Raw genomic sequence first — 26,424 nt, forward strand, 5'->3', positions numbered from 1 at the left:
ATGACGATGTGTGATCAACACATGATTGAAATATATTCTGCGCTTTGTTACAAATTAATAAAGAACATTTTGATTTGTGTTTGGTTTTAACTGCATCTAATATTTTTGTACATATACATAAAAACCCGTACCTTTGTTTTTTGAAATATGACCAAAATAATTTGCTTACGCTAATTATAACCCATAATGTTCGCACCTTCTCTAATTGGCGCCGATAAAGGTAAGATTGTTATCAGTTTGACCGTGATAGTAATGGAAAAAGACTAATTGGCAATTGTCTTCGTTGTTTAAAACACTCGTTAACGATTATTCAGTCCCACTTATCCGCTAATCATAACAAAGAACGTGTCAATGACATGAAATAATAAGGGACAGTTACTATCACCTAAAATAACAGACTTGTTAATTGGCATATGCCAAACAAGGCCCACCTCCTGCAAGTGACTACCAAGTGTCACCTCTCTTTCCCCAGCACGATTTTTTCGCAACCGCGTATTACATGTATTACAAACAAATCGGACGTTTTTTTTTTCAAAACCAGAAATGGACGAATTTAAGAGCGGACAAAATAGTCATTTTTATGAAAAGGGCGAAATTTTGTGCCGACGAAAATAAATGGTTTCACAGTATGTCATACATCATGCTATTTTGTAAATGATTTGCCACTAATGACCAGCTTTAACCCTTTCAGTGCGGGAACCGAATTTTGAAGGCCTTTGCAAACAGTTTGGATCCAGATGAGACGCCACAGAACGTGGCGTCTCATCAGGATCCAAACTGTTTGCTATACTGATAATATTCTTTGAAAAAAATCTAAGGAAATGCTTATTTTAGAAATTTAGCAGACGACATTTTAGCAGACGACAAATTTCCCAGCATTCAAAGGGTTAAGAGGAAGCATTTTGTGTGTAAAACCTGTGAAATCGTCATTAAACCTTGTTACCACTATAAAGACTGTATAAATGACTCAATCTTATGGAGACTTGGTCAGAATATCTATCAAGTTTGAATCTGGGTCACACATGTGCAAAAACTAGGTTACCAGGTTCATTTTCGACAAGTTTACCTCAAATTCAGGTCTGTGTGTCAGGGCCATCGTGTCTCATTTGCTGCACAGGTGGTTAGGGTGTGGCTATGATATTAATTAGTGAAAATATCATTTTGAATGATATATTATCATATTATAACAAAAAATCAACTCATCTGAAGAACAAAAAATCACTATCAAATGGTTCGAGCAGAGCTTGATAAACTTGATCTTTATCCAAAACTAACATATTATTCTATTTATCCAATTATGTGCTCCCTATTTCCATTAATAATTATCAAATATCACATTTTGTGACGATTTTATTTATTAATAGTTGACAAAAACATATTCTCCAATTTTTGGAAAAACCCAAATCTTATCTAAAAATAGCGATAGTATAAAGCTTAAGTTTATACAATAGTTGTTATACTATAGATTTTCAGCTGGCAAAACAAGGTATCCAACTCGAAATCATCCGAAAACGGGGTGCATCATTTTGAACAGCCATTACTTCATCAATGTTGCAGCGATTTTCACAATCTTGGTCTTATTCAACGCAGAAATGAATTTCCTTACCGGAAATGTATATGTCTTGCAATATTTTTCAAATACTGGGTCAACTTTTAAGAAATAACACGATACTTAACTCGTGTGACCCAGTCAACAACGATCAGACCGTATTCATGACTGAAATCTTCATGGAGTAAGGGGCATTTTCCCTGCAAAGTTCACAAACCTCGATACCATAATTCAATAAAACATATGATAAAACATTCTTACAGTGCTTGCCGTTGCATAATGCATGAAAACTAACTGTCCAGCGCATATTGAAACCTTTGTTTACATAAATTTCAACTAACTGACATTTTTAACACACAAGTGATTTCATTGGTCGAATGCGAACGTGTGTCTTTATAACTGGAGATTTCATTCATAAATACAAACTGATCGATGTTAATTGGGTTAAGCGAATTGTGTATTGCGTTATTACTTAAAATTTGACCCAGCATGTGTAAAAATATAACAAGATATACTGTGAAACCATTTATTTTTGCCAGCACGAAATTTCGTCATTTTTATAAAAATGACGTTTTTGTTAGCACTTAAATTCGCCAATTCATGACTTTGAAAAAAAAATGCTTCAGTCAATATCCGATTTGTTTGTCCGAAATATATCGGGGTTGCGATAAATCGTAGTGGGAAAAGAGGGAGGACACTTAGGAGTCAATTGCAGGAGATGGGGCCTGTTTGTCACATGTCAATATACTTGTCTTTTGTTATCAGGTGATCAGTAATTTGCCACCATTAGTGTATCATTATTATGATTGGCGGATTAGTGGGACCGATTAACCATTAACGAGTGTTTTAAAACAGTGAAGCCAATTGCGCAAATTAGAGAAGGTGCGAAGATTATTGGTTAAAATTAGTGTTAGCAAACTATTTGGTAATTTTTCAATAAAGTTTCAAGAGTTTTACATCGTAAATATTTGATAACTTTAAGTACAACAATTTTCTGAAGTGTAAAATTAACAGTGCATTATGGGACAGTGGTTTCATACGGCACAGCTCAGCATTAATTGTACAGCCAATGGACGAATTTGTTTTAATAAGATTGAATGCAATAGGACACAAAGCCATGTTTTATTGCGTCATAATCAGTCACTCGAAAAACGTGCTTTCGGGGAATTTCATGAAAATTGCGCAAAAATAAAAGTGAATTTCAGTAAAGAATTACCCTATTGTCATGATTGCTAATTTCTCTTTACCTGTTACGTTTTCAATTGCTACAAGAAACAATGATTTGAAACATGTATCGTAAAACTTGTCAAAGCTGTCGATTATTAAAAACATTGATAACCCATAAACAAAGCACAAGCCATTTGAACACCTTTTTTGTAGCAAACAACCAAACCCAAATCAATATGTTCTGCATTAATTTATAATCAATTTGGAGAATAAATATATGTTAGGTGTTGTTCACACATCATCATCTTTTAATTTCGTTTATTGTCTTTGACCCGGATCCGCTGCGTGGTGGCTGTATTATCTGCAACAACACTGAAAAACACAATATACACAATGGGTAATAAAGTTGTTATCATTACTATTCTACCTAAACGAAGTCAACGCTGGCGATACAGGTACTGCATTCGGGTTTTAGAGCAATGTGACGTGTCAGTTAAGTACACTGTGTTATATATGCCCTTTTGTGTCAAAACCGGATTTATCTTGATTACGAAACAGACGGAGTATGTATGCGTGGATTACGTTGGATTTTAGTGCCTAATTCCTTTGGTAATTCAGTCTTAATTTGTTTAAATATGGGACATAATTGTTCGTTAGGATCTTGAATTTGTCAATCAGGCGACTGACGTAATACACGGAAATTAATGCCTGACGATTAATAATGGTTTCACAGTATACATTTCCAGAAAGAAAATTCATTTCTGCATTGAATAAGATCGGGTTCATGAAAATTGCTGCACAATTGATGAAGTAATGGCTGTTCGAAACGATGCACCTCGTTTTCGGATGATTTTGAGTTGAACCTTTTTATATATATATTTGATAGTGAATTTTTTTCTTCAGAAAAGTTGATTTTTCGTTATAATATGATAATTTATCATTCAAAATGATGTTTTCACTAATTAATTTCATAGCCACACGCTAACCACCTGTGATTTGCTGTAATTTTCATCATTAAACAATCTTTTTAGCTGACCTGATTGCTCAGGTGAGCTTTTCTGACCGGTCTGTGTCCGTCGTCCGTCCGTCAACATTTGCTCGTAAACACTCTAGAGGCCACATTTCTTGTCCCATCTTAATGAAACTTGGTCAGAAGCTTTGCCCCAATAAAATCTCGGCAGAGTTCGAAACTGGGTTGTGAGGGGTCATAAACTAGGTCACTATGTCAAAAAAAGGAAAAAGACTTGTAAACACTGTAGAAGTCACATTTTATGTTCAATCTTCATGTAACTTTGTCAAAATGTTTGTTTTATTGATATCTTGATTGAGTTCAAAAGTGGTTCCGGTCTGTTGAAAAACATGGCCGCCAGTGGGCCGGGCAGTTTTCCTTATTTGGCTATAGAGAAACCTTGTAAACACACAAGAAGTCACAATTTTTCTGTCCAATCATCATGAAAGGTGGACAAAACATTGATTGAATTGATATCTAGGACGAGCTCAAAAATGGTCCAGGTCGGTAAAAAAACATGGCCGCCAGTGGTCAGGGCATTTTTCTCTATATGTATATAGTGGCAGTTTTCACTATTTGGCTATAGAGAAACCTTGTTAACACTCTAGAAGTCACATTTTTTGCCCAATCATCATGAAAGTTGGTCAAAACATTGGTTTTATTGATATCTTGGACGAGTTCGACAATGGTTCGGATCGGTTAAAAAAGCGTAGCTGACAGTGGGCGGGGCATTTTTCTCTATATGTATATAGTGAAAATGTTAACACTCTAGAAGTACATTTTTGGCCCATTTTTCATGAAATTTGGTCAGAACATTTGTTTCTTTGATACAAGAGTTGAGTTCAAAACCTTGTGATCGAACACTATGGAAGTCACATTTTTATGCCCCCCATTCGAAGAAGGGTTTAAAGAAGACATTAACAATGGATATATGCTACTGCTGTTAAAGGGTTCTAAAATATACAGCTACATGTACCAAATTTAGGTTTGGAATGTTTGGCTACCGTATATGTGCGCTTATAAGACGCATTTTTAACCAGGTTTTCCGAAGGAAAAAACTGGTTATTAGATTGGCGAATGCGGGCGGGCTGGCTGGCTTAAAAACAAACTTACAAAGGGGGTTAATTTTGTTTGTTCATTTCAAAAGTTCAGTTTGAGTTTTCTCCCTTTATCAGGTTTTTTTTCACAATGAAAACCTGGTTTTGTGACAATTTTGTCCCTTGTTAAGACTTAAATTAATAAGTTACAGTTGGGGTCGCGTCTTATAAGCGAGATACTGGTGAAAATAAACAAACATTTTCAAAATATCGAGTTTACTGGGCTTATGCTAGCCAAGTTGGACACTTGTCAGTTGTTTTGAATCATCGCGGCAGCCATTTGCATTTTCTCTAAAGTCTGTATTGGCCCGTACCATGTATCTGAACGCTATGTTCAGTTACCGATTTATTTGTAATAAAATGTATTGTTACTGATTTTGTTATTTTTGGGGCGTAAGACGTTATATTTTCCGTGATTATTCTTGAAAAGTTTTTATCACCTGATTGTCTGCGCGCGACGTCGTTAAATGCCATATAAATTGGCCATTATAGTATACTTGTGTAAGCGGCAACACGATGCCAACATGCTTAAAACAACAGCAAAATCAATTCTCAGTTTGAAACTGTCAATTGTTTAATAAACACGCTGCCGATTACAAATGCTATTTGACAAGTTTGTATCACCTGATCGTCTTTGTTCCTCGTCGTTAATTTTCAATTAAGACATAATTGGCAATTAGGGTATCCTCTGAAATAAGTTACCAGTTTGCAACTGTCAATTGTTAAATAAACACGTTTATTCAGACGACCCACTAATGCCGATGACACATTATTTATTAGGGGACAACAAGGACGGGAGCAAAGAGCGACTGCATGCAATTATCCCCATATGGCTTTCTTCTTGACACGTGATTTCGATCTGCGCTTCGGAGTCTATCACTCTACAGGGTTCGACATTAACTTTTTTTAAATCAAGACCGTCGGACCAGCTCCTCTTTAAATGTACTAGCCCGAACCTGATGTCTACTAGACCACAAATGACATAGCAAATGAACACAATTGTGTCATGTAACTGTTTAATCAGGATTTATCAGTAAATAATCAGTGAACACCAGATTTTTTTTGATGCATAGAGTAAAACAATAAAATAAAACTTTTTTTTGCTTTTCTCCGTCAAATTCAATCCATGGGAACTGACTCGATTTTCCATCTAGGATAAAATTGACGTTTTCGTGTTTCTTCATTGTGTAACATAACGGTATATAAATTTAAGTACAGATAGATTTAATAATAGGGAAATATTTAAATAATATTTTTGAGTATTTAACGTTGCTGTATGTTGCGGGTATTTAGGAATTAACATAACAGATGTCGGTCCGGAAGGGACATGTCATGAAGTTTGAAAAATTGATTATGGAAGTATGGTTTCATTTCTCCAATGTAGTTCAATTATCGGGAACATACGGCTCGTACATAACAAGCCCCAATTCAGATATATGGTATATAATGAAATTTAAATAATTGAAATATCCAATTTCCCAATGTACATAACAAATGTAAGTTCGGATTGAGTGTGTATCTTATGGGTATCGGGGTTTACGTAATCGATTGTAGGAGTGTTAGGTTTCACACTACTAATGTGGTTTGTCCATAGAGAGCATCTGTTTGTATGATCAAGTCTGCAAATGAAATGAGGTCTCCTGTTCCCAAAGTGATAATTGTATATTGCACTCTTCTGCTGTGACATGTGGTAGGTGTATAAACGATCCATCCAATGAACAAGGGTTATTCGAAGGGGTGGGTTTAGAAAATCGGGGTAAGAGAACGGTTAACCAACCAAGAATGAGATAGGAAATATCTAAATTTTATGTCCATGTACCTTGGAATAAAATGCTGTGTTTGGTTGTAAGAAAGAATTGGGGAGTCCTAGTTTGACAATCGAGTAGAGCAGTCACGCTTTCTTGACGTGGCGGCCGATTGGCCGCCGCGCTGTAAAATTGTACTTCATGAACATTAGAAGCGTTGTGTTAAAATATATTCGACGGAAATAAATCTCGATGAAAACAGAAACAAACTTTGTTCGTTACTGTGTGTTATCCACGAACGATACGTAATTACGCGACAATATTTATGTTTCGTGTCAGTTTAAGCGTCGGATTCTTTTTTATTTACTGATTTGTCAGACGAAAATCCACACTTGAACAAAGCCATTCTTTAAATTACATTCTCTTGTCTGCTAAGCAAAAATGTTTACATTGACGATACCGATTTTCGATAGAAGTCGTAAAATCATGCTTTCAGTTTTACGACACTGCAGAAAATCATTAATATTCATGGCAACTTGACCAATGGAAACAAGCAATTTCTGCAGGAAGCTCTCTTTTGCGTCTAAAAATAGCGATGAATCATGTGAATGCTCCGCGTTAATTTAAATACACTAGTTTTGTTTTAATGTAAATAACGGATACGAGAGTTATTTTACACATTAAAAATAAAGGTTTTCACAGCAGTTAGTAATACAAAATGTAGTTATATGAATCAGTATAAATTTTTTATGTACGACCAGTCGGACAAGCTAGCCCGCAGTTTTACTAGCCCGACCACCGATCTTAGCCTGCAACCCGGGTGAGTCGCGGTACTTAATAAATATTCATTTGCGTCTAGAAACCATCTTCAAATATCAGATAAAAAATTTATAAGACAAACATATCTGACTTAACTTCATTGGAAAATAGCCTTTTTATGACGAAAATCCTTCAATTTTAACGGCGGCATCAACAAAAACAACACAACTGTCCGCCATTTTTGTTTATTTTCCCTCCCGGTTGACTCGCGGTAAATAGGTTAAACGACACTTATATAAAATTTAACATGAATAAACATAAAGATCTGACATACCATTCAAAGTAACAATCAATAACGTATATAACAATTAGAACATATGGAATTTAAGACATCAAATAAAATAAATATCACAGGTATATTCAAGCAGTGTCTAATTTTAATTCTCAATATTCAAATAACTGTTCTTGTTCATTCATTCTTCTGCTTAAGAGCCTGACCTATCGAAATAATTTTAAAAAATCGGTGGTGTGTAACCCCTTCACAAAGAGAATAATATATTGGTAGTGTCTGACCTAAGCAACCGCAAGCAGACGAACTTAAAAAGTGAAAAAGTTGAAAGGGAAATTTCATTTTAACATGGATTTTTACATAAATTTGGTTTAAAATGATGTTTTAAATCGTTTTTGGGTAGTTACTTACCAAAAATCTATTCATACTGGCAGCAAAAGATGTTTTCTGTCAGATTTCAAAGGTAGGTCACGCAGGTTTGTTTACAAACACAATCCAGAGGGCACTAATAAAATACCGCGAGTCAAAACGACCCGCGACTCAACCGGGTTTGAGTATACTAGACAATGTCTGTCGGACGTGCCTTAGTGTCGAACCCTGCTCTATCACGAGTTTGGCTAATTTTATGAAAGTAGGCGTTACCTATTGTTGATAGACAATGGGCGTAAAATTTGAATAATCTAGGTAATAAAACTAAACGCTTTCGAAATATCTGCCTATTAGAGTTCAATACCAGTCAAACAATACAATGAAGATGACTGACACGATCAATTTTGCTTGTGCAATGATATTACGAACGTAATATGTTTGCAATTGTTTGCAAGAGTTAGGTCAAATGATTAATACGCAATTGTTAGAAATTTTGTCAATTTGATAATTATTTTTATTGCATGAATAATACTTGAAAATAAATTAAAACTCACTAATATATCATAAAATAAACAAATATTATTTACTTTGTTGTTTGATAGTTTTATTTTTCAGACTTGCGTGAATTACTAATTGTATGCAGCGTGAGTTTGAACAATTCTCAATGTTTTACTAATTGATGATTTTCTTTAACATTCTGCCATTTTTCGGCCATTTTCCGGCCATTTTCCGGCCGATGAATACGGCAAAATTTGACCGCGTCTTACACGCGGGTCAGTCTCAAATCCACCCATTATAAAGTCCGAAGTCAGGGGTGCGTCTTATAAGCAAGGACGTCTTATAAGCGCACATATACGGTACATTGATCATGACTCAGCAATGACCCCTATTGATCTTCTCCTCACTAGGTCAAAGGTGACAGTCACAGTGATTCAAAATACAAAAATTGGTTTTCAAATGATAACTCAAAAACACTTTCACCTAGGATAAAGACTTCATAGGTACGTTGATCATGATTATAAAAATACCCCTTTTGAATTTCGAATCACTACATCAAAGATCAACATCACAGTGACTCAAAACAATAAAATTGTTTCTTGATATTTACTGACAATGCTTACGCCTAGATTCATGATCTTCATAGTTACATTGATCATGATTGGCAGATGACCAACATAATGTTCAAGTCACTAAGTCAAACGTCTTAATAACAATGACTGAACACTGTTAAATGGTGTCCAGATGACAACTCAAGAAACCAAGGTCAAAAGTCAAAGTCACAATGACTAATATATTCATATTCACACAATGGCTGCCATTACAACTGACAGCCCATATGCAGGCATGCATGTTTTACAAACAGCCCAATACGTTTGGTAAAAATTCAATGAACACACTCTTCTCAGGTGAGCGAACTAGGGCCATCTTTGCCCTCTTGTCTTAACTTACTTATGCTTGATTGGTTATTGTCAGATAAGGTATAATTAAATGTTCCCCAGGTACTCTTAAGTATACTTAATTGTACGTGCCAACAATGACCAATCGATGCACAACATTGCATCTTTTCAAATTATGAATCGTAATTTCACATTTTCATCTACCCATTATTATGTTGCAGTTTGCGTTCACTTTCTGGCGTGTGACAATGCGCCTTTTCTGGTGGCTTGTGATCCTGTACTCAATGCTGGTACTGATCATCCTCTACACATATCAGTTCGACAACGTGGCCGAGGCTTGGCGAAACACAACGAAACTCAGCGATGACACGTATGTCCCAAAGGGTTACATAACACCAAAATTTTCGTCTCAAAAAACGCACTAATAATTTTCTCATTCAAAGTACTGTATGTATTCTAAAGCAACGCATTTTGTTTTGCCCAAATATTTAGAGCAGAGGTATTTAACACAAATTATTTACAATTTGTCTGAAAGCATAGAATTAAGAAAAAAAAATTGAAATAAACATCAGACAAAATGTGTTAGCATTTTTATCTTCAACTTTCACTTTCAACTTATCTTCAATCTTTAATTTTATTAAATCTTTACATTACATTTGTGTTTATAGAGTTTGTAGAGAAGTTTAACCTAAAAAAATTATTAACAGTTATTCATTGTGACAATAACAATCGCCACCCGGTGCTTGTAGTTGAAATTACTGGAAATACAATTTTCCAAGCATTGAACATAAGATCTTTAATGGCAGGTTGGCAGACATCGGTCTGGAGCACTTCGACACGAAAGGCTTGTTTATCCGTCTACTTACGCCAACGTGTTTCTTGATTCTCGTGATACTGCAGGTGCACTATTTCCATCAGCCTTTCATGCAGCTAAGTGACATCAACAGATACAAGTGAGCATGTGTAGTGTGTAATGTTTTGTTGTTAACGCTGATGTGCATGTGTTTTGTGCTAAAGAGAAATTCTGATCTTGTTTCATATGTGAATGTTTTTGCAACTTTGAATATTACCACTCTGGTTATTTTGTTTTCATTCTACTGGCTTCTGATTTTATAAAGTTAATAAAAAAGAATGACATAGATGCCAGATTCAAAGTTGTGAAAGAACTTTAATATTTTGTCTTAAAAAACTTTATAAAATGTAAAATTGCATACAAGGAATGGTATAAAAAACAATAAAAAAATGATGGATGACCTTGATTTCAGTATAAAATATTTATTTGACTTTTAAAAGAAAAGAGGATTATATGTGTGGTAATGATTGATTGCAGAACAAAACACAGCCCATTACAAAACCACACAACAAAGCCAAACACCAAAACCACACTCCACACAACACTCAACGCGCTTGCATAAGTCCAGTTTTCCTAGAGCGAGGCTCAAATGTATTATGTTTCAGGAAAGCTGAGATGGAAGGACCCACCACACCTGTCTTACCCGTCTCACCTGGCTCGCACACCACCGTCACACAGGGATCAATGGATGCCAACAAAAAAAAGAGTAATTTTTTCATGCTGAAGAAATTTTGAACTTGTGTAATAATTTTTAACTTTTGAAAACCTAAGGTAGTTTTTATTTAAAAGAAGTAAATTTGTTTAATGTTTTCTTCCAATTTTTATGCCCCCCTTCGAAGAAGAGGGGGTATATTGCTTTGCACATGTCGGTCGGTTTGTCGGTCTGTCAGTCCGTCCACCAGGTGGTTTCCGGATGATAACTCAAGAACGCTTAGGCCTAGGATCATGAAACTTCATAGGTACATTGATCATGACTCGCAGATGACCCCTATTGATTTTGAGGTCACTAGGTCAAAGGTCAAGGTCACTGTGACCCGAAATAGTAAAATGGTTTCCGGATGATAATTTAAGAACGCTTATGCCTAGGATCATGAAACTTGATAGGTAGATTGATCATGACTCGCAGATGACCCCTATTGATTTTCAGGTCACTAGGTCAAAGGTCAAGGTCACGGTGACCCGAAATAGTAAAATGGTTTCCGGATGATAACTCAAGAACGCTTATGCCTAGGATCATGAAACTTGATAGGTAGATTGACCATGACTGGCAGATGACCCCTATTGATTTTGAGGTCACTAGGTCAAAGGTCAAGGTCACGGTGACCCTAAATATTAAAATGGTTTCCGGATGATAACTCAAGAATGCTTATGCCTAGGATCATGAAACTTGATAGGTAGATTGATCATGACTTGCAGATGACCCCTATTGATTTTCAGGTCACAAGGTCAAAGGTCAAGGTCACGGTGACCCGAAATAGTAAAATGGTTTCCGGATGATAACTCAAGAACGCTTATGCCTAGGATCATGAAACTTGATAGGTAGTTTGATCATGACTGGCAGGTGACCTCTATTGATTTTCAGGTCACTAGGTTGAAGGTCAAGGTCACGGTGACCCGAAATAGTAAAATGGTTTCCGGATGATAAATCAAGAACGCTTATGCCTAGGATCATGAAACTTCATAGGTACATTGATCATGACTGGCAGATGACCCTTATTGATTTTCAGGTCACTAGGTCAAAGGTCAAGGTCACATTGACAAAAAACATATTTACAAAATGGCTGTCACTACAACTGAGAGCCCATATGGGGGGCATGCATGTTTTACAAACAGCCCTTGTTTTTTTAAGGTCGCAACCCCTCAATGTTCAAATGTCTCGGCTTTTGGAATTAAACGTATTAAGTTTTATCTTAAGAAAAATCTTCTTTGAAAAAACCCTCTAAACTACGTGTATTATTTTCCTCAGCTTTCACAATAGTGGTTCTCAATAACAAGTTTGACGTAGATTTTAAGTGGAGTCACTGCCCACAATTAACAATGCTGGTTGCAGTCAATTACGTGTGGTTAAATCCGTACTTTTGGACAAAAATGTTTTGTTTAAAAAAAAAAAGAATAATTCATTGATTGCCTTTTTGTTGTAGCTGTGGGTAAAAGGTTTAAAGCCTGTGTAAAACGAACCTGGATCAAGGCTGGTGAGATCTGGGATTTGATTACCTGGTTTCTATGGCGACTGGCAGAAATACACATCTTCAAGGTTGTTGCGTTCATCATCATCATGACTTGCGTTTATGAGGTAATGTTATTGTACTTGAAAAGAGCCCAAATGTTCACATAAAAGGGGCCAAAGAAACACTGTCTTTGAAAATTATGTTCTATTGCCAAGTGTCTGCAGTCAGTTTGGTAAGTCCCTTTTATAAATTATAGACAACCTACACAATGCATACATACACTGTATTTAGTAAGCGCAATAGGCCCATTTTACAAATTATGTCCCACCACAAGGTATCTGCAGTTAGTATGGTAGAATTACATGACACATACACTATTTTTGTCCCCTGCCTGTGAAACCGGATGGGACTTATGGTTTGCACTCCGTCTGTCTGTGTCTGTCTGTCTGTGTCTGTCTGTCTGTCTGTCTGTCTGTCTGTCGGTCGGTCCGTCCGTCCGTCAGTCCGTCCGTCCGTCTGTCTGTCCGTCCCTCAGTCCGTCCGTTCGTCCGTCCGTCAGTCTGTCCGTCCGTCCCACTTTTCTGGATTCTGCGATAACTTGAAAAGTTCTTCATATTTTTAGCTCACCTGAGCACAACCTGCTCATAGTGAGCTTTTGTGATCGCCTTTTGTCAGTCGTGCGTTGTCCGTTGTGAGACGTCAACATTTGCCTTGTTCACTCTCTAGAGGCCACATTTATTGACCAATCATCATGAAATTTTGGCATAAGATTGGTCTCAATGATATCTTGGATGGGTTCGAAAATGGTTATGTTTGCTTGAAAAACATGGCTGCCAAGGGGCGGGGCATTTTTCCTTGTATGGCTATAGCAAAATCTTGTTAACACTCTAGAGGCCACATTTATTGTCCGATCCTCATAAAACTTTGTCAGAAGATTCATCTCAATAAGATCTTGGACGAGTTCGAAAATGATGTCGGTTGGTTGAAAAACATGGCCGACAGGGGGCGGGGCATTTTTCCTTATATGGCTATAGTAAAACCTTGTTAACACTCTAGAGGCCACATTTATTTTCCAATCTTCATGAAACTTGCTCAGATGATTTGTCCCAATGATATCTTGGATGAGTTCTAAAATGGTAACCTTGGCTTGAAAAACATGGCTGCCAAGGGGCAGGTCATTTTTCCTTATATGGCTATATACATGTATGGCTATAGTTAAATCTTGTTAACTTTCTAGTTTGCTCAATCTTCATGAAACTTGGTCAGAACATTTGTTTCCTGTGTTGTGAAGTTTGGTTTTATTATGTCAATATTATGTGACATTAACTGTATTATGTAATTTTTCATAACACAGAATTTTCATAGTTAACATAACTGTTTCAGTCATTAACACTTATGATAAGCGTTTCAACTAAGAGATAACTGAAAGAAAGACAACATGTACATGATTTTGCAGTATTTATGCAGTATTTAACTCCCTTGTTTAACCTGGTTCAGTAATCTAGTTCTGCTCTGGAATTTGGGAAGATATTAATCATTGATAAATGCACTGTTCTGAGGGAAAATTGACTACTCTGCCATTGATCTCTTCTGAACTGTATAAAATAAGCTGTTTTGGCTGATTTAAACACCTCTTGATGCTTTCTTGAAAAGTTAACAGCTCTTGAAAAAGGTTGGAATTTTGAAATAATTAAACTCTAAATTATTTTTTATACCAGCAACAAGACATTTTGGCATTATTTTCTAAATTATTCTTATTATTTAGATTATTTTTATTTGGCATTTTCTAAATTAGAAAGACTCTATTCTATTTCAATAACTTTAGTCAATTTTTCTTATTTTTCCATTTGATTTGCTGAAGTTTCCTAATCTCCATAAATATTTTTCTTTAGATTAAAGGTTTTTTACATTTGATTCACTGAAGTTTTCTAATCTCTATAAATATTGTTCTTTAGATTAAATTAGACCTATTTTGTAAACTAGATTTTTTTGAAGCACTTTCTAGACTAACAGTAACTTATATTTATATCAGTTTTTTTGACAGGTTTTGAACTTCTTTTTACATCCATTAAGGTATTTGCTGTATGTTGTTCATTTTTGTAACAATACTGAGATTCTTTAGACTTGGCTTGTACCTGTTTTTAATTTTCTGTCATTGTTCTTCATTTTCAGAGTTCTTGGAATAAAAATTAGTTATTTTTGTAAAAGCTGCCTTGGTTTCATTATAAATAAATTCTTTGAGTGTATTTAGGCGGCCCTGACTGAACACCTTAAGTTAATTGAATTACAACCAGTCAGTATAGTCATCCTGACCGGAAATAAGAGTTTGTCAAATAAATATTTCAGCATTACATATGTGCTCACAAAGTTACATTACTTGTAACCATCTTGTGACTGGTTCATTTGCGTAAGCAAAGGAGACTGCACTACCACACCTGGATAGGACAGTTAAGTTTGATAATGGTTTGGATCGGTAAAAAAACATGGCCACCAGGGGGGGGGGAGTCTTTTTCCTTATATTTATATAGTAAAAAAGCTTGTGAACACTCTAGAAGTCACATGTTTGCCTTTTCATCATGAAATTTTGTCAAAACATTAGTTATGTGGATGTCTCAGACGAGTTTGAAAATGGTCCTGACCTGTGAAAAAACATGGCCGCCAGGGAGTGGGGCAGTTTTCTTTATATGTATATAGTGACAACATGTGAACAGTCTAGAAGACACATTTTTTTCCCAATCTTCATGAAATTTGGACATATCTTGGAAGAGTGAAAAAATTGTTCAGGTCTGTTAAAAAACATGGCCGCCAAGGGGCCATTTGTTGTTCATTCTTCATGATACTTAAATTGGTTAGAACATTTGTTCCATTGATATCTTGGGCTGCAAAGAACAGGTCATTTCTTTTTATCTCAGGTTAGCGACTTTGGGCCTTTCAGGCCCTCTTGTTTCATGAAACTTGAAACATAGATAGATGGCAATATGGAGATTAGGCACGTCATTTTATTTTGTTCCTATGTCAAGAATTCTGGTTGCTATGGTAACAAACATAAAACAAAATATCTGACAATGGTGGAGTTTCACCGGTAGGGGACAATATTGCTTGGCAATCTCTTGTTAATGCATAGTTTCGTATTCACTATGTCTTTTAGAATTTGAGCCATTAAAACAGATATTAAACCTTTTCAATCTGTGAGCTCTCTGAACAAATTATTTCCAACTTTCATTTGTCTGCATACAGTGTTGTACTGACTGTAATAAATTACAGACCATGTTAGCTGCATACACAGTTCTATAGTCCCATTAACCCTTTCCCACTCAGAAACAAAGTGGTAATGGCTATGTGCAAACAGCATAAAACCAGAACAGCCTGCGAGTCACTCGCAGTCTGTTAGGTTTTATGCTGTTTGCTGCTCACCAGTATCTTAGGTTTGGAGATGAAGTCTTAAAAACCTGAACCTAGTAAGAAAGGTCTTAAAGGGACTGGCAACCACGAATGACGAAAAAAGAGAAGTTCTAAATTACCGTTTGTTTTTACAAGTGTTAGTTTATACTGATTAAAATATCACGACTTGTATATTACATTACTTGAAAAAAGTTCATATTTTCAGTATATTCGGTAATAAAATTTTGCAATGTGAAATCGAAAGTACATGGCGAAAATAGAGACATAACGATTTACACACTATAAATAACACAAGTAAGTTGATCATTTTATATATAAAATATATACAATTCACTACGCATGCCCAATTTGCATTTCTGTGTTTACCACGTGTCAATGATGATCAACCTACTGGCGTTATTTATAGTTAAGTGTGGTAGTTACCTGGTAGACATACCCAGTAAAATTTATTACCAAATATACTGAAAATATGAAAACTTAACAACTTTTTTCAAGTAATGTAATATACCAGTCGTGATATTTTAATCAATATAAACTAATACTTGTAAAAAAATACGGTATTTTACAACTTTTCTTTTCTTTGCGTCGTGGTTGACAGTCCCTTTAAATTAAATATAACTTCCTAAGGGACTACAAATGCTTGAAAATACGTATCTATAAAGTGTTAAATACGTATCTTAGATGTAAAGGGTTAAATACGTATCTAAGTGGTAAAGGGTTAAATAGGTATCTAAGTGGTAAAGGTTTAAATAGGTTTCTAAGTGGTAAAGGGTTAAATACATAATTTTCTAAGTGGTAAAAGGTTAAATAAGTATCTAAGTGGTTAAGCATTAAATACGTGTCTAAATGGTAAAGGGTTAAATACATATCTAAATGGTAAAGGGTTCACAAGTTATCTCCCCCCTGCCAGGTGTCTGCAGTGAGTGCGGTGTACGTGATACTGCTGGCTGTGTTCTTGCCCATGACAGGGCTCTGGTTCGTGCTCTCCCACCTGGCGCTGCTCTGGACAGCCCTGGTCATCCTCTCCAAGATGATCTATCAACTGGATCTGGTCGACAACAAGCCCTGGCTCACTAACTGTACGGTAGGTTACCTGGCAACCGATATAGCGTGCACTAAACAAAACTAAAACTTCATGTAATGATGGATAGAGGATATTTGTTGGATTCGATGGAATATTGATTTTAATTCACGAATGATCATAGAAAATAATATTTTCACTAGAGACACAGTCAGCCAATGATAACTAGACATTTACAATTATTGTTATGCAAATGCATATAGAAGACATTGTGGTGTCTGTTTTTCAATGAATACATAAAAATTGGCTGTTTTCCCCAACACCCATTTTTATAACAAACCCTTGGATGCATGGCGCCTATATTGACAGTACTTGTTCACCTTATTCTACTTTCTGAACTATTAACATGTTCACATCTTTCTTAAATCATAACTTGAAAACTCCTTTTTCTCATAATACTGAAAACTCTTTCAATAAGAATATACAAAGTTCAGATTTAAAAGTTGTAAAAGTTGATTTTATATGAACGCATCATTTTCCTTTTTGTTACCAGGGCAACATATCCCAAAATTGGCCATTCAACGAGACTATCAACAATGCCAAGTGGGTGGGGATGGACAGATCAGAACACCTTGGATATTACTTGAGGGTAAATATACTGGATCTCTGTGGTAGGTTACAGAATGTTTTCAGCAGTGATCTATATGACTTTGTCTAGAGTGTAGTTTGTGTCATGCCTTTTGAATGTAAGTATAGTTGATCATTTAAAAATGCATAAAATAACGCTTTTTATCTTTACACTCCGAACAAATATTGTTAAACTCCCAAACTGGGTATCAACTGTTGAGTGTGGTTGCAAATGAAGATAGCATGTAACCATAGGGCAATCAGAAAACTTGTTTAACATGAAGTGTTCATACAAAGTATTTCACTGTTAATCAGTCATAAGTAATGATAAATATTGTACGAATCTAAATGGGCCGTGCTCTATGATAAAGGGGTTGAACACACGTGCGTAAAGTGGCGTCCCATATTAGCCTGTGCAGTTCACACAGAATAATCAGGGACGACACTTTCTACTTTTATGATATTTTCTGTTCTTCTTAGCAAATATCCAGTTAAGGTGGAAAATGTAGTCCCTGATTAGCCAGTGCGGACTGCAGAGGCTAATCTGGGACATCACTCTACGCACAAGCAATAAATCCTCTTTACACCGAGCAGGGCTCAAATATTATACGATTTTTGTGAATATAATTTTGTGTAAAACCATTCTCGGAATATAATTTTTATGAGAAAAGTCTTTATGAGTGAGTCTTATATAGAAAATATTTTCAAAAAATGGTTGAAAAAAGCACCAAGCAAAAAATCTAGTTACATCACAAAAATTAACAAAATGTCACTGTACTGTACATATTTGCTGTTTTAGTTACATCACAAAAATTAACAAAATGTCACTGTACTGTACATATTTGCTGTTTTAGTTGCATCACAAAAATAAGCAAAATGTCACTGTACTGTACATATTTGCTGTTTTCAATAAGATGAAAATACAGCTTAATTTATAACACTGAATGTTATTTTGTTTATGCAGATGTTATGAGGGAATTAGGTAATACTTATATTATTCTGATTACTTTTTTCATGCAATGATAACCCTGTGCCTTAAATGAGCCTTGTACTGAGAATACTGGGCTGAATGCTTGTGTGTAAAGTGTTGTCCCTGATAAGCCTGTGACGTTGACACTGGCTTGTGTGTAAAGTGTTGTCCCTGATAAGCCTGTGATGTCGACACTGGCTTGTGTGTAAAGTGTTGTCCCTGATAAGCCTGTGAAGTCGACACTGGCTTGTGTGTAAAGTGTTGTCCCTGATAAGCCTGTGAAGTCGACACTGGCTTGTGTGTAAAGTGTTGTCCCTGATAAGCCTGTGAAGTCGACACTGGCTAGTGTGTAAAGTGTTGTCCCTGCATAAGCCTGTGAAGTCAACACTGGCTTGTGTGTAAAGTGGTCGACACTGGCTTGTGTGTAAAGTGTTGTCCCTGCATAAGCCTGTGAAGTTGACACTGGCTTGTGTGTAAAGTGGTCGACACTGGCTTGTGTGTAAAGTGTTGTCCCTGATAAGCCTGTGAAGTCGACACTGGCTTGTGTGTAAAGTGGTCGACACTGGCTTGTGTGTAAAGTGGTCGACACTGGCTTGTGTGTAAAGTGGTCGACACTGGCTTGTGTGTAAAGTGGTCGACACTGGCTTGTGTGTAAAGTGGTCGACACTGGCTTGTGTGTAAAGTGGTCGACACTGGCTTGTGTGTAAAGTGTTGTCCCTAATAAGCCTGTGACGTCGACACTGACTTGTGTGTAAAGTGGTCCACACTGGCTTGTGTGTAAAGTGGTCGACACTGGCTTGTGTGTAAAGTGGTCGACACTGGCTTGTGTGTAAATTGTTGTCCCTAATAAGCCTGTGACGTCGACACTGACTTGTGTGTAAAGTGTTGTCCCTGATAAGCCTGTGACATCGACACTGGCTTGTGTGTAAAGTGTTGTCCCTGATAAGCCTGTGACGTCGACACTAGTGTCTAATCGGAGACAACACTTTCTAATTTGACTGGATTTTCCGTAAAAAGAGACTTTCTTTAAACAAAAAATTCCGTAAAAGCCAGTGTCATTACAGAAGCAGCCTGTTCAGACTGCTGAGGCTAATCTAACACGACCCAATATGCACATGCATTAAGCCCAGTTTTCCTAGAACATGGCTTAAAGTAATCATCCTGCCCTGATTTATAATGGCGTCTTTCAGAATTACATTGGCATACTGCTGAGCATTGTCCTGGAGCGTATTGTGGTGTACCGTCAGACCCAGTACTACAACACGCCCGGGGTTGTCAAGCCCAAAACGGGCATCATTTTCAGCGACATCCAACGCAAACAGGCTGATGAGGGCCTCATTGAATGTGGAAAGTTCTTCTTGAACTATTTCTTCTACAAGTTTGGACTAGAGGTAATGACTTTATCTCAGGTTATTGGAAAGTAGAATTTATAGGATTAACTGAATTGAATGTTGTTTGCATATGGTAAACTTTTTCAGAACACTGAGTGATTTAAAGGGGCCTTTTCATGTTTGGTAAATTGACAAAATTGAAAAAAGTTGTTTCAGATTCGCAAATTTTTATGCTCCCCCAAAATTTATTGTGGGGGTAGCATATAGTCCCCGCTTCGTCTTTCCGACCGTGTGTCCGTGTTTCTGTGTGTCCGTCCGTGCACAATTTTTGTCCAGGCTATTTCTCAGAAACTAATGACCGGAATTCTATGAAACTTTATGGGAAGCTTCACTATCAAGAGGAGATGTGCATATTATCAGCGGGTTCTGGTCCGATGGTTTTTCACAGAGTTATGGCCCTTTGAAATTTTCCATTAACTGTACATAAAGTTCAATTCTTGTCCGGGCTATTTCTCAGCAACTAATGACCAGAATTCAATGAAACTTTATGGGAAGCTTCACTACCAAGAGGAGATGTGCATATTATCAGCGGGTTCTGGTCCGATGATTATTCACAGTGTAATGGCCCTTTGAAATTTTCCATTAACTGTACATATAGTGCAATTTTTGTCCGGGCTATTTTTCAGCATCTAATGACTGGAATTCAATTAAACTATATGGGAAGCTTCACTACCAAGAGGAGATGTGCATATTATCAGCCGGTTCTTGTCGGATGATTTTTCACAGAGTTATGGCCCTTAGAAATTTTCCATTGTACATATAGTGCAATTCTTGTCCGGGCTATTTCTCAGCAACCAATGACTGGAATTCAATGAAACTTTATGGGAAGCTTCACTACCAAGAGGAGATGTGCAGATTATCAGCCGGTTCTTGTCGGATGATTTTTCACAGAGTTATGGCCCTTGGAAATTTTGCATTGTACATATAGTGCAATTCTTGTCCGGGCTATTTCTCAGCAACTAATGACTGGAATTTAATGAAACTTTATGGGAAGCTTCACTACCAAGAGGAGATGTGCATATTATCAGCGGGTTCTGGTCCAATGATTATTCACAGAGTTATGGCCCTTTGAAATTTTCCATTAACTGTACATATAGTGCAATTCTTGTCCAGGCTATTACTCAGCAACTAATGACTGGAATTCAATTAAACTTTATGGAAAGCTTCACTACCAAGAGGAGATGTGCATATTATCAGCCGGTTCTTGTCGGATGATTTTTCACAGAGTTATGGCCCTTAGAAATTTTCCATTGTACATGTAGTGCAATTCTTGTCCGGGCTATTTCTCAGCAAATAATGACTGAAATTCAATTAAACTTTTTGGGTAGCTTCACTACCAAGAGGAGATGTGCATATTATCAGCCGGTTCTTGTCGGATGATTTTTCACAGAGTTATGGCCCTTTGAAATTTTGCATTGTACATATAGTGCAATTCTTTTCCGGGCTATTTCTCAGCAACTAATGACTGGAATTCAATGAAACTTTATGGGACGCTTCACTACCAAAAGGAAATGTGCATATTATCAGCCGGTTCTTGTTGGATGATTTTTCACAGAGTTATGGCCCTTGGAAATTTTGCATTGTACATATAGTGCAATTCTTGTCCGGGCTATTTCTCAGCAACTAATGACTGGAATTCAATGAAACTTTATGGGACTCTTCACTACCAAGAGGAGATGTGCATATTATCAGCCGGTTCTTGTTGGATGATTTTTCACAGAGTTATGGCCCTTGGAAATTTTGCATTGTACATATAGTGCAATTCTTTTCCGAGCTATTTCTCAGCAACTTATTACGGGAATTCAATCAAACTTTATGGGAAGCTTCACTACCAACAGGAGATGTGCATATTATCAGCCGGTTATGGTCGGATGATTTTGCACAGAGTTATGGCCCTTTGAAATTTTTTATGAACTGTACATATAGGGCAATTCTTGTCCGGGCTATTTCTCCCCAACTACTGACTGGAATTCAATGAAGTTTTATGGGAAGCTTAACTACCTTGAGGAGATGGGCATGTTATTTGTTGGTTCTGGTTAGATGATTTATTTAGAGAGTTCTGGCCCTTTAAAAATTTTAAGTTGCTAATCCATCGTATTATTTTGTGCAAAGTTATGCCCCTCAAGACGTTTCCTTTTATCTGAATATATAGTGCAATATTGTGACAAAAAAACCTTTGGGGAGCATCACCCGTCTCCGACGGTTTCTTGTTGTTTTAGTTATGTTATTTGTTAGGAAACAAAAATACTAAACATTTACCATGCTCGTAAATAGCCATTATATGCATCGTTTGACAATTAAAAACCTGAAAATTATAAAGCGTTGCAACGCAAAACAAATTAATAATTTGGAGAGTTCTGTTGTTGTCGTTATATTTTGTGAAACTATGAGGATTGCTTATTTAAAATATAAAATACATCTGTCATTGTATCAGGAATGATGGCCGAGTAGTCTAAGTGGGAGACTTTTTACTCCAGGGGTCAGTGGTTCGAGCCCTGCTGAGGGTTACCTTGTTTTTCTTTTTTAAAACTCTTGATTTTTTACTGGAGCTTTTTGGATTCAATATTTACATTTATCAATATTAAGCATTTAATGACAAACTTAAAAACATGCCAAAATCTGTGAAAAGGCCCCTTTAAGAACTTTCAGAATTTTTATATTGATTGATTTATTTAAATAGAACAAAAAAGCACATCAATATTGCTCTGTGTCAAATTGATGTGATACATACTGTTAAACAGCCATGTTACATAATGCTAACAGCTGTGGCACATACTGTTTAACTGGTGTGATTCATTATAACTGTCAACACAAGTGGTGTAATACTTATGAAAAAGTAAAACAATTTCTATCCCAAGATAAACTATTTTTGTCGAGTGTATTATTGGCTGTCCGGTTTATGTTCTAAGTCCGTTTTTGTAATGGTTCTTTTTAACCATGTTACATGGGACAGGAAGTTACTATGAAGTCATTTGATTTGATTGTACAACTGTTGTTATGCTTTCCTAAATTATGCTCCCTAAAAGGGGTAACAAATAGTAACTGCTTTTGCCATATGTCGGAATTGTAATTTTGATGGAACTGAGTTTGTTTGTCTGAAAATAATTTTCCCAGTAATATTCCGTCTTTCCGTCTGTCGATCCTTCTGTCTTTTTGTCCGTCACACTTTTTGTGTACTTGCAAAATCTGATGATCCAAATTTGATTTAACTTGATGTGAAATATTCCTATAAGGTTGACATTTATATCCTTTTCAGGCTGTTCAGGTCCAATCATTTATCAGGGAGTTATTGCAAGATCTAAGAAACAAATTATCTGAATATGATTGAACTTTATATGCTGCATCATAATTAGGTGGACAAGCACTTTGTTATCGGGTCGTGTTGGTCCAATGATTTTTTCATGTTATTGCCCTTTGCATATAAATATGTCATATTATAATCTGATTTTAATTAAAGTTTATAACTTAAGCATATTTTCAGACCAGCTTGCTCCATTGAATTTTCAGGGATTTATTGCCCTTTGAAAAACAATTTTTCATTTCCCTTTGATCTCTGAGACTAAGCTTTCCCATTTTATCGCACTTCACATGCATCCCTATTGGGTGGACTGGCATATTTCTTCAGTGTGTTCCACTCTATAATTTTTCTGTCTGTAATTGCCCTTCATAAGAAATATGACAGTTTGTAATGACTTAAACATTTCTGTGTAAGATCACATGAACTAATGACCCAAAGCTGATAAATGTTTACATGCAATTTTCTTACTGGGTGGGCATACAAGTTTACTATTATGTACCACTCCAGTCCTATTAAGACATTAATTGCCCCTTGAAATTTAATTTCAGAGTTGCCAAGCATTGACAATGCATATCATTGCTGAACATCCTTCAGTTTCAATGATATTCTTGTTATTAATGACACTCTATCTTTTATAACATTGAAGTCGTTGTGGCCTAGGGGATATGGTGTCCACTCAGCAAGCAGGAGATCACAGATTTGTCCCCCACTGTGGGAGCGTTCTTTAAATCTCCTCAAAAAGACACTCTTTAATGGTGCTTCCCAGGAAATGGACTCGATAGCCTTTCAATAGACCTAAGGCCTACAGTGCAATTGAGCTAAAATAGGTTTAAACTAAACTTATGACACCCTTGTTTTTACAGCTGTGCTTCATAATGACAGCCATCACCATCTGTGTGCGTGTCGACGCCTACTCGATGCTCTACGCGGTACTGCTGGGTATTCAGCTGCTCCTGAGTAGGCGGTGCTGCGCCCGGGTTTGGCCGGTCTACACCATCATACTGGTCATACTGCTGCCTCTCCAGTACCTGCTGGCACTGGGTCTGCCAGTCGGCTTCTGCTATCGTGCGTACTATATTTGATCTTTGTTGATTATAATTTTTGTCATGGATATGTTGTATCTTGAATTTTTTGTTTGGATTTAGTTTTTATGCCCCCAGATCGAATGATCCGGGGTATATTGTTTTTGGCCTGTCTGTCTGTCTGTCATTGTATGTGTGTGTCTGTCTGTCATTGTATGTGTGTGTCTGTCTGTCATTGTATGTGTGTGTCTGTTCCAAAACTTAAACCTTTGCCATAACTTTTGCAATATTGACGATAGCAGCTTGATATTTGGCATGCATGTGTATCTCAAGGAGCTGCACATTTGAGTGGTGAAAGGTCAAGTAATCCTTCAAATTCAAAGGTCAAGGTCAAAGTTCAAATATAGAAGATATCAACTAGATATTTGGCATGCATGTGTATATCACGGAGCTGCACATTTTGAGTGGTGAAAGGTCAAGGTCATCCTCCAAGGTCAAAGATCAAGGTCAAGGGTCAAATATATGGGTGGGGGCATTGTTTTTCAAAAACACAACTCTTGTTATTCAGTGGGTTCAATTTGGATGTAGTTTTGAGTCAGTGGTTTAAGATTATTTATTACTTGCCATTTTGGTTATGGATGTTGTTTTGATTCTTAGGTTTAAGATGATGTTGATTACTTGCAATGATATTAATACAGTTATGATTCAATGGTGTAAGGGTTTTGATTAAAAAAAAAAAGTTTTTAGTGCTTTTAAGGTGTTCAGTGTAGTTAGGTTGTTTGCAGTTGTACTTTAGGTTTTTGATAGGTTACTGAGAATAATAAAGTTTTACAAACCAAAATGACACAATTTTTAAGAATTCTTTATTATTATTTCAGTCTTTTCCTGACAATATCTATGAAAACGAATAATGCATGTATTTTTGTGCATTTTCCAGAGTACCTGTGGGATGCTACAGTGTGGATCTTGAAGGAGGATGAGACAATGGAGCTGGAACAATGGTTCTACCTCCCGGACTACTTTAGCCCCCCAAACTCCATCAAACTGGTCGCGGATTTCTTTCAACTGCTATTTGTGTGCCTTCAGTGGAGGGTGTTTAGGAAGGAAATGAGATTCAAGGTAAAATAACTGGGATAGAAGATGAAGGTTTTTTTCTTAATTTGAGGAAAGGGCCTGGCCTTTCATTTTGGACAAAACTGAGAAAGGATTTTTTTCCAAAAGTAAACTTGAAATTTCTAAAAAATTGCATAGTTTTAAGGAACTTCTCTAAGCCTTCTCTTGGTTGAAGGGGCCTTTATAATGGGCTTGCTAACAAAATGAAAAAAGATTAGAATGATTATTGCATGTTTCGTGGTTTTTCTTCCTTCTCCTTGCCGACAGAAGGGGCAAAATACTGAATTAAAGACACTAAAAGTAAAGATAATTGAAAACAAAATACTGTAAAATACAGATGAATTGGTTAAGTGTAGCTGAGGATGAACTTGCAAACCTTAGATTCAGAAGCCATGTGTGCGATGGTAGACCACAGGGCCTTGTATTGCAAACATACTTAAGTCAAAATTCTTACTCAACTTTTTGTGTTTTTCTCAAGTTTTGAGATGAATAGGAACATCTTGCTTAATTGTGTGTTCACGAAAGCTTTTTGTGCTTTGAGTCTGACTCAGTCCTTAGTTTTAAGAGGAAAATATGCATATTCTTAGAGCTGAGATTTGAGATTAGCTGACCACTTTCTAAATACTCAGCTGAGTGGATACTCAAATCTCATCTTTAGTTTTGAGAAAAAAAATTGAGAATGTTCATGAAACTGGGCCCAGTTCCTCTACCCATGGTGCAGACTTAAATCTCAGATGTTCGGTGTCGGTGTGTTAACAGGGGGTTGAGCTTGACGGAGGGACGAACGAGGACATTTTGCCTGAAGTAGAGGCCAAGCAGCCAATACCGGTGTCTGACTTCACCACCAAGATAACGTAAGTGTTGCCATGGATGTCAGCTTAGCCTTGGCTAATACTAATGCGCTGCCTTTAATTTAGGGTCTGCTATTAATATTCATACATAGCTTAACTTTGGTATCTTTAATCAAAAGTCTTAGTTTACCCAAGTTTGCCTTATATAAATACTACATATAGAAAAGTCTTAGTTTACCCAAGTTTGCCTTATATAAATACTACATATAGAAATGTTTGTATACTTCAATTGAACACACATTTCACCTGATCTCATTTCAACCTTGATATGATGTTATCAAGTTTGCCGTTGCGTAATGTATAATGTGTTTGCCTGGTGTTCGGGAG

General features: G+C 36.5%; 1 protein-coding gene across 3 annotated transcripts in view; it reads left to right on the forward strand.

The window, feature by feature from the left end:
* Nucleotides 1–26,424, forward strand: part of LOC127843775 (piezo-type mechanosensitive ion channel component 1-like) — a 241,514-nt gene that overhangs the window by 117,824 nt on the left and 97,266 nt on the right. For all 3 annotated transcript variants that reach the window (XR_008032333.1, XM_052373554.1, XM_052373553.1), the window contains exons 15-24: nt 9,603–9,751; nt 10,188–10,334; nt 10,840–10,940; nt 12,376–12,527; nt 16,715–16,888; nt 17,379–17,474; nt 19,613–19,813; nt 23,975–24,176; nt 25,071–25,252; nt 26,006–26,100. Coding sequence is in view for 2 of the 3 variants with exons in the window: in XM_052373554.1 (XP_052229514.1) it covers nt 9,603–9,751; nt 10,188–10,334; nt 10,840–10,940; nt 12,376–12,527; nt 16,715–16,888; nt 17,379–17,474; nt 19,613–19,813; nt 23,975–24,176; nt 25,071–25,252; nt 26,006–26,100 (1,499 nt within the window). In the remaining variant the exon portion in view is untranslated. The remainder of the gene's footprint in view (nt 1–9,602; nt 9,752–10,187; nt 10,335–10,839; nt 10,941–12,375; nt 12,528–16,714; nt 16,889–17,378; nt 17,475–19,612; nt 19,814–23,974; nt 24,177–25,070; nt 25,253–26,005; nt 26,101–26,424) is intronic.

Source organism: Dreissena polymorpha, chromosome 9, assembly GCF_020536995.1.
Source record: "Dreissena polymorpha isolate Duluth1 chromosome 9, UMN_Dpol_1.0, whole genome shotgun sequence".
Lineage (NCBI taxonomy): Eukaryota > Metazoa > Mollusca > Bivalvia > Myida > Dreissenidae > Dreissena > Dreissena polymorpha.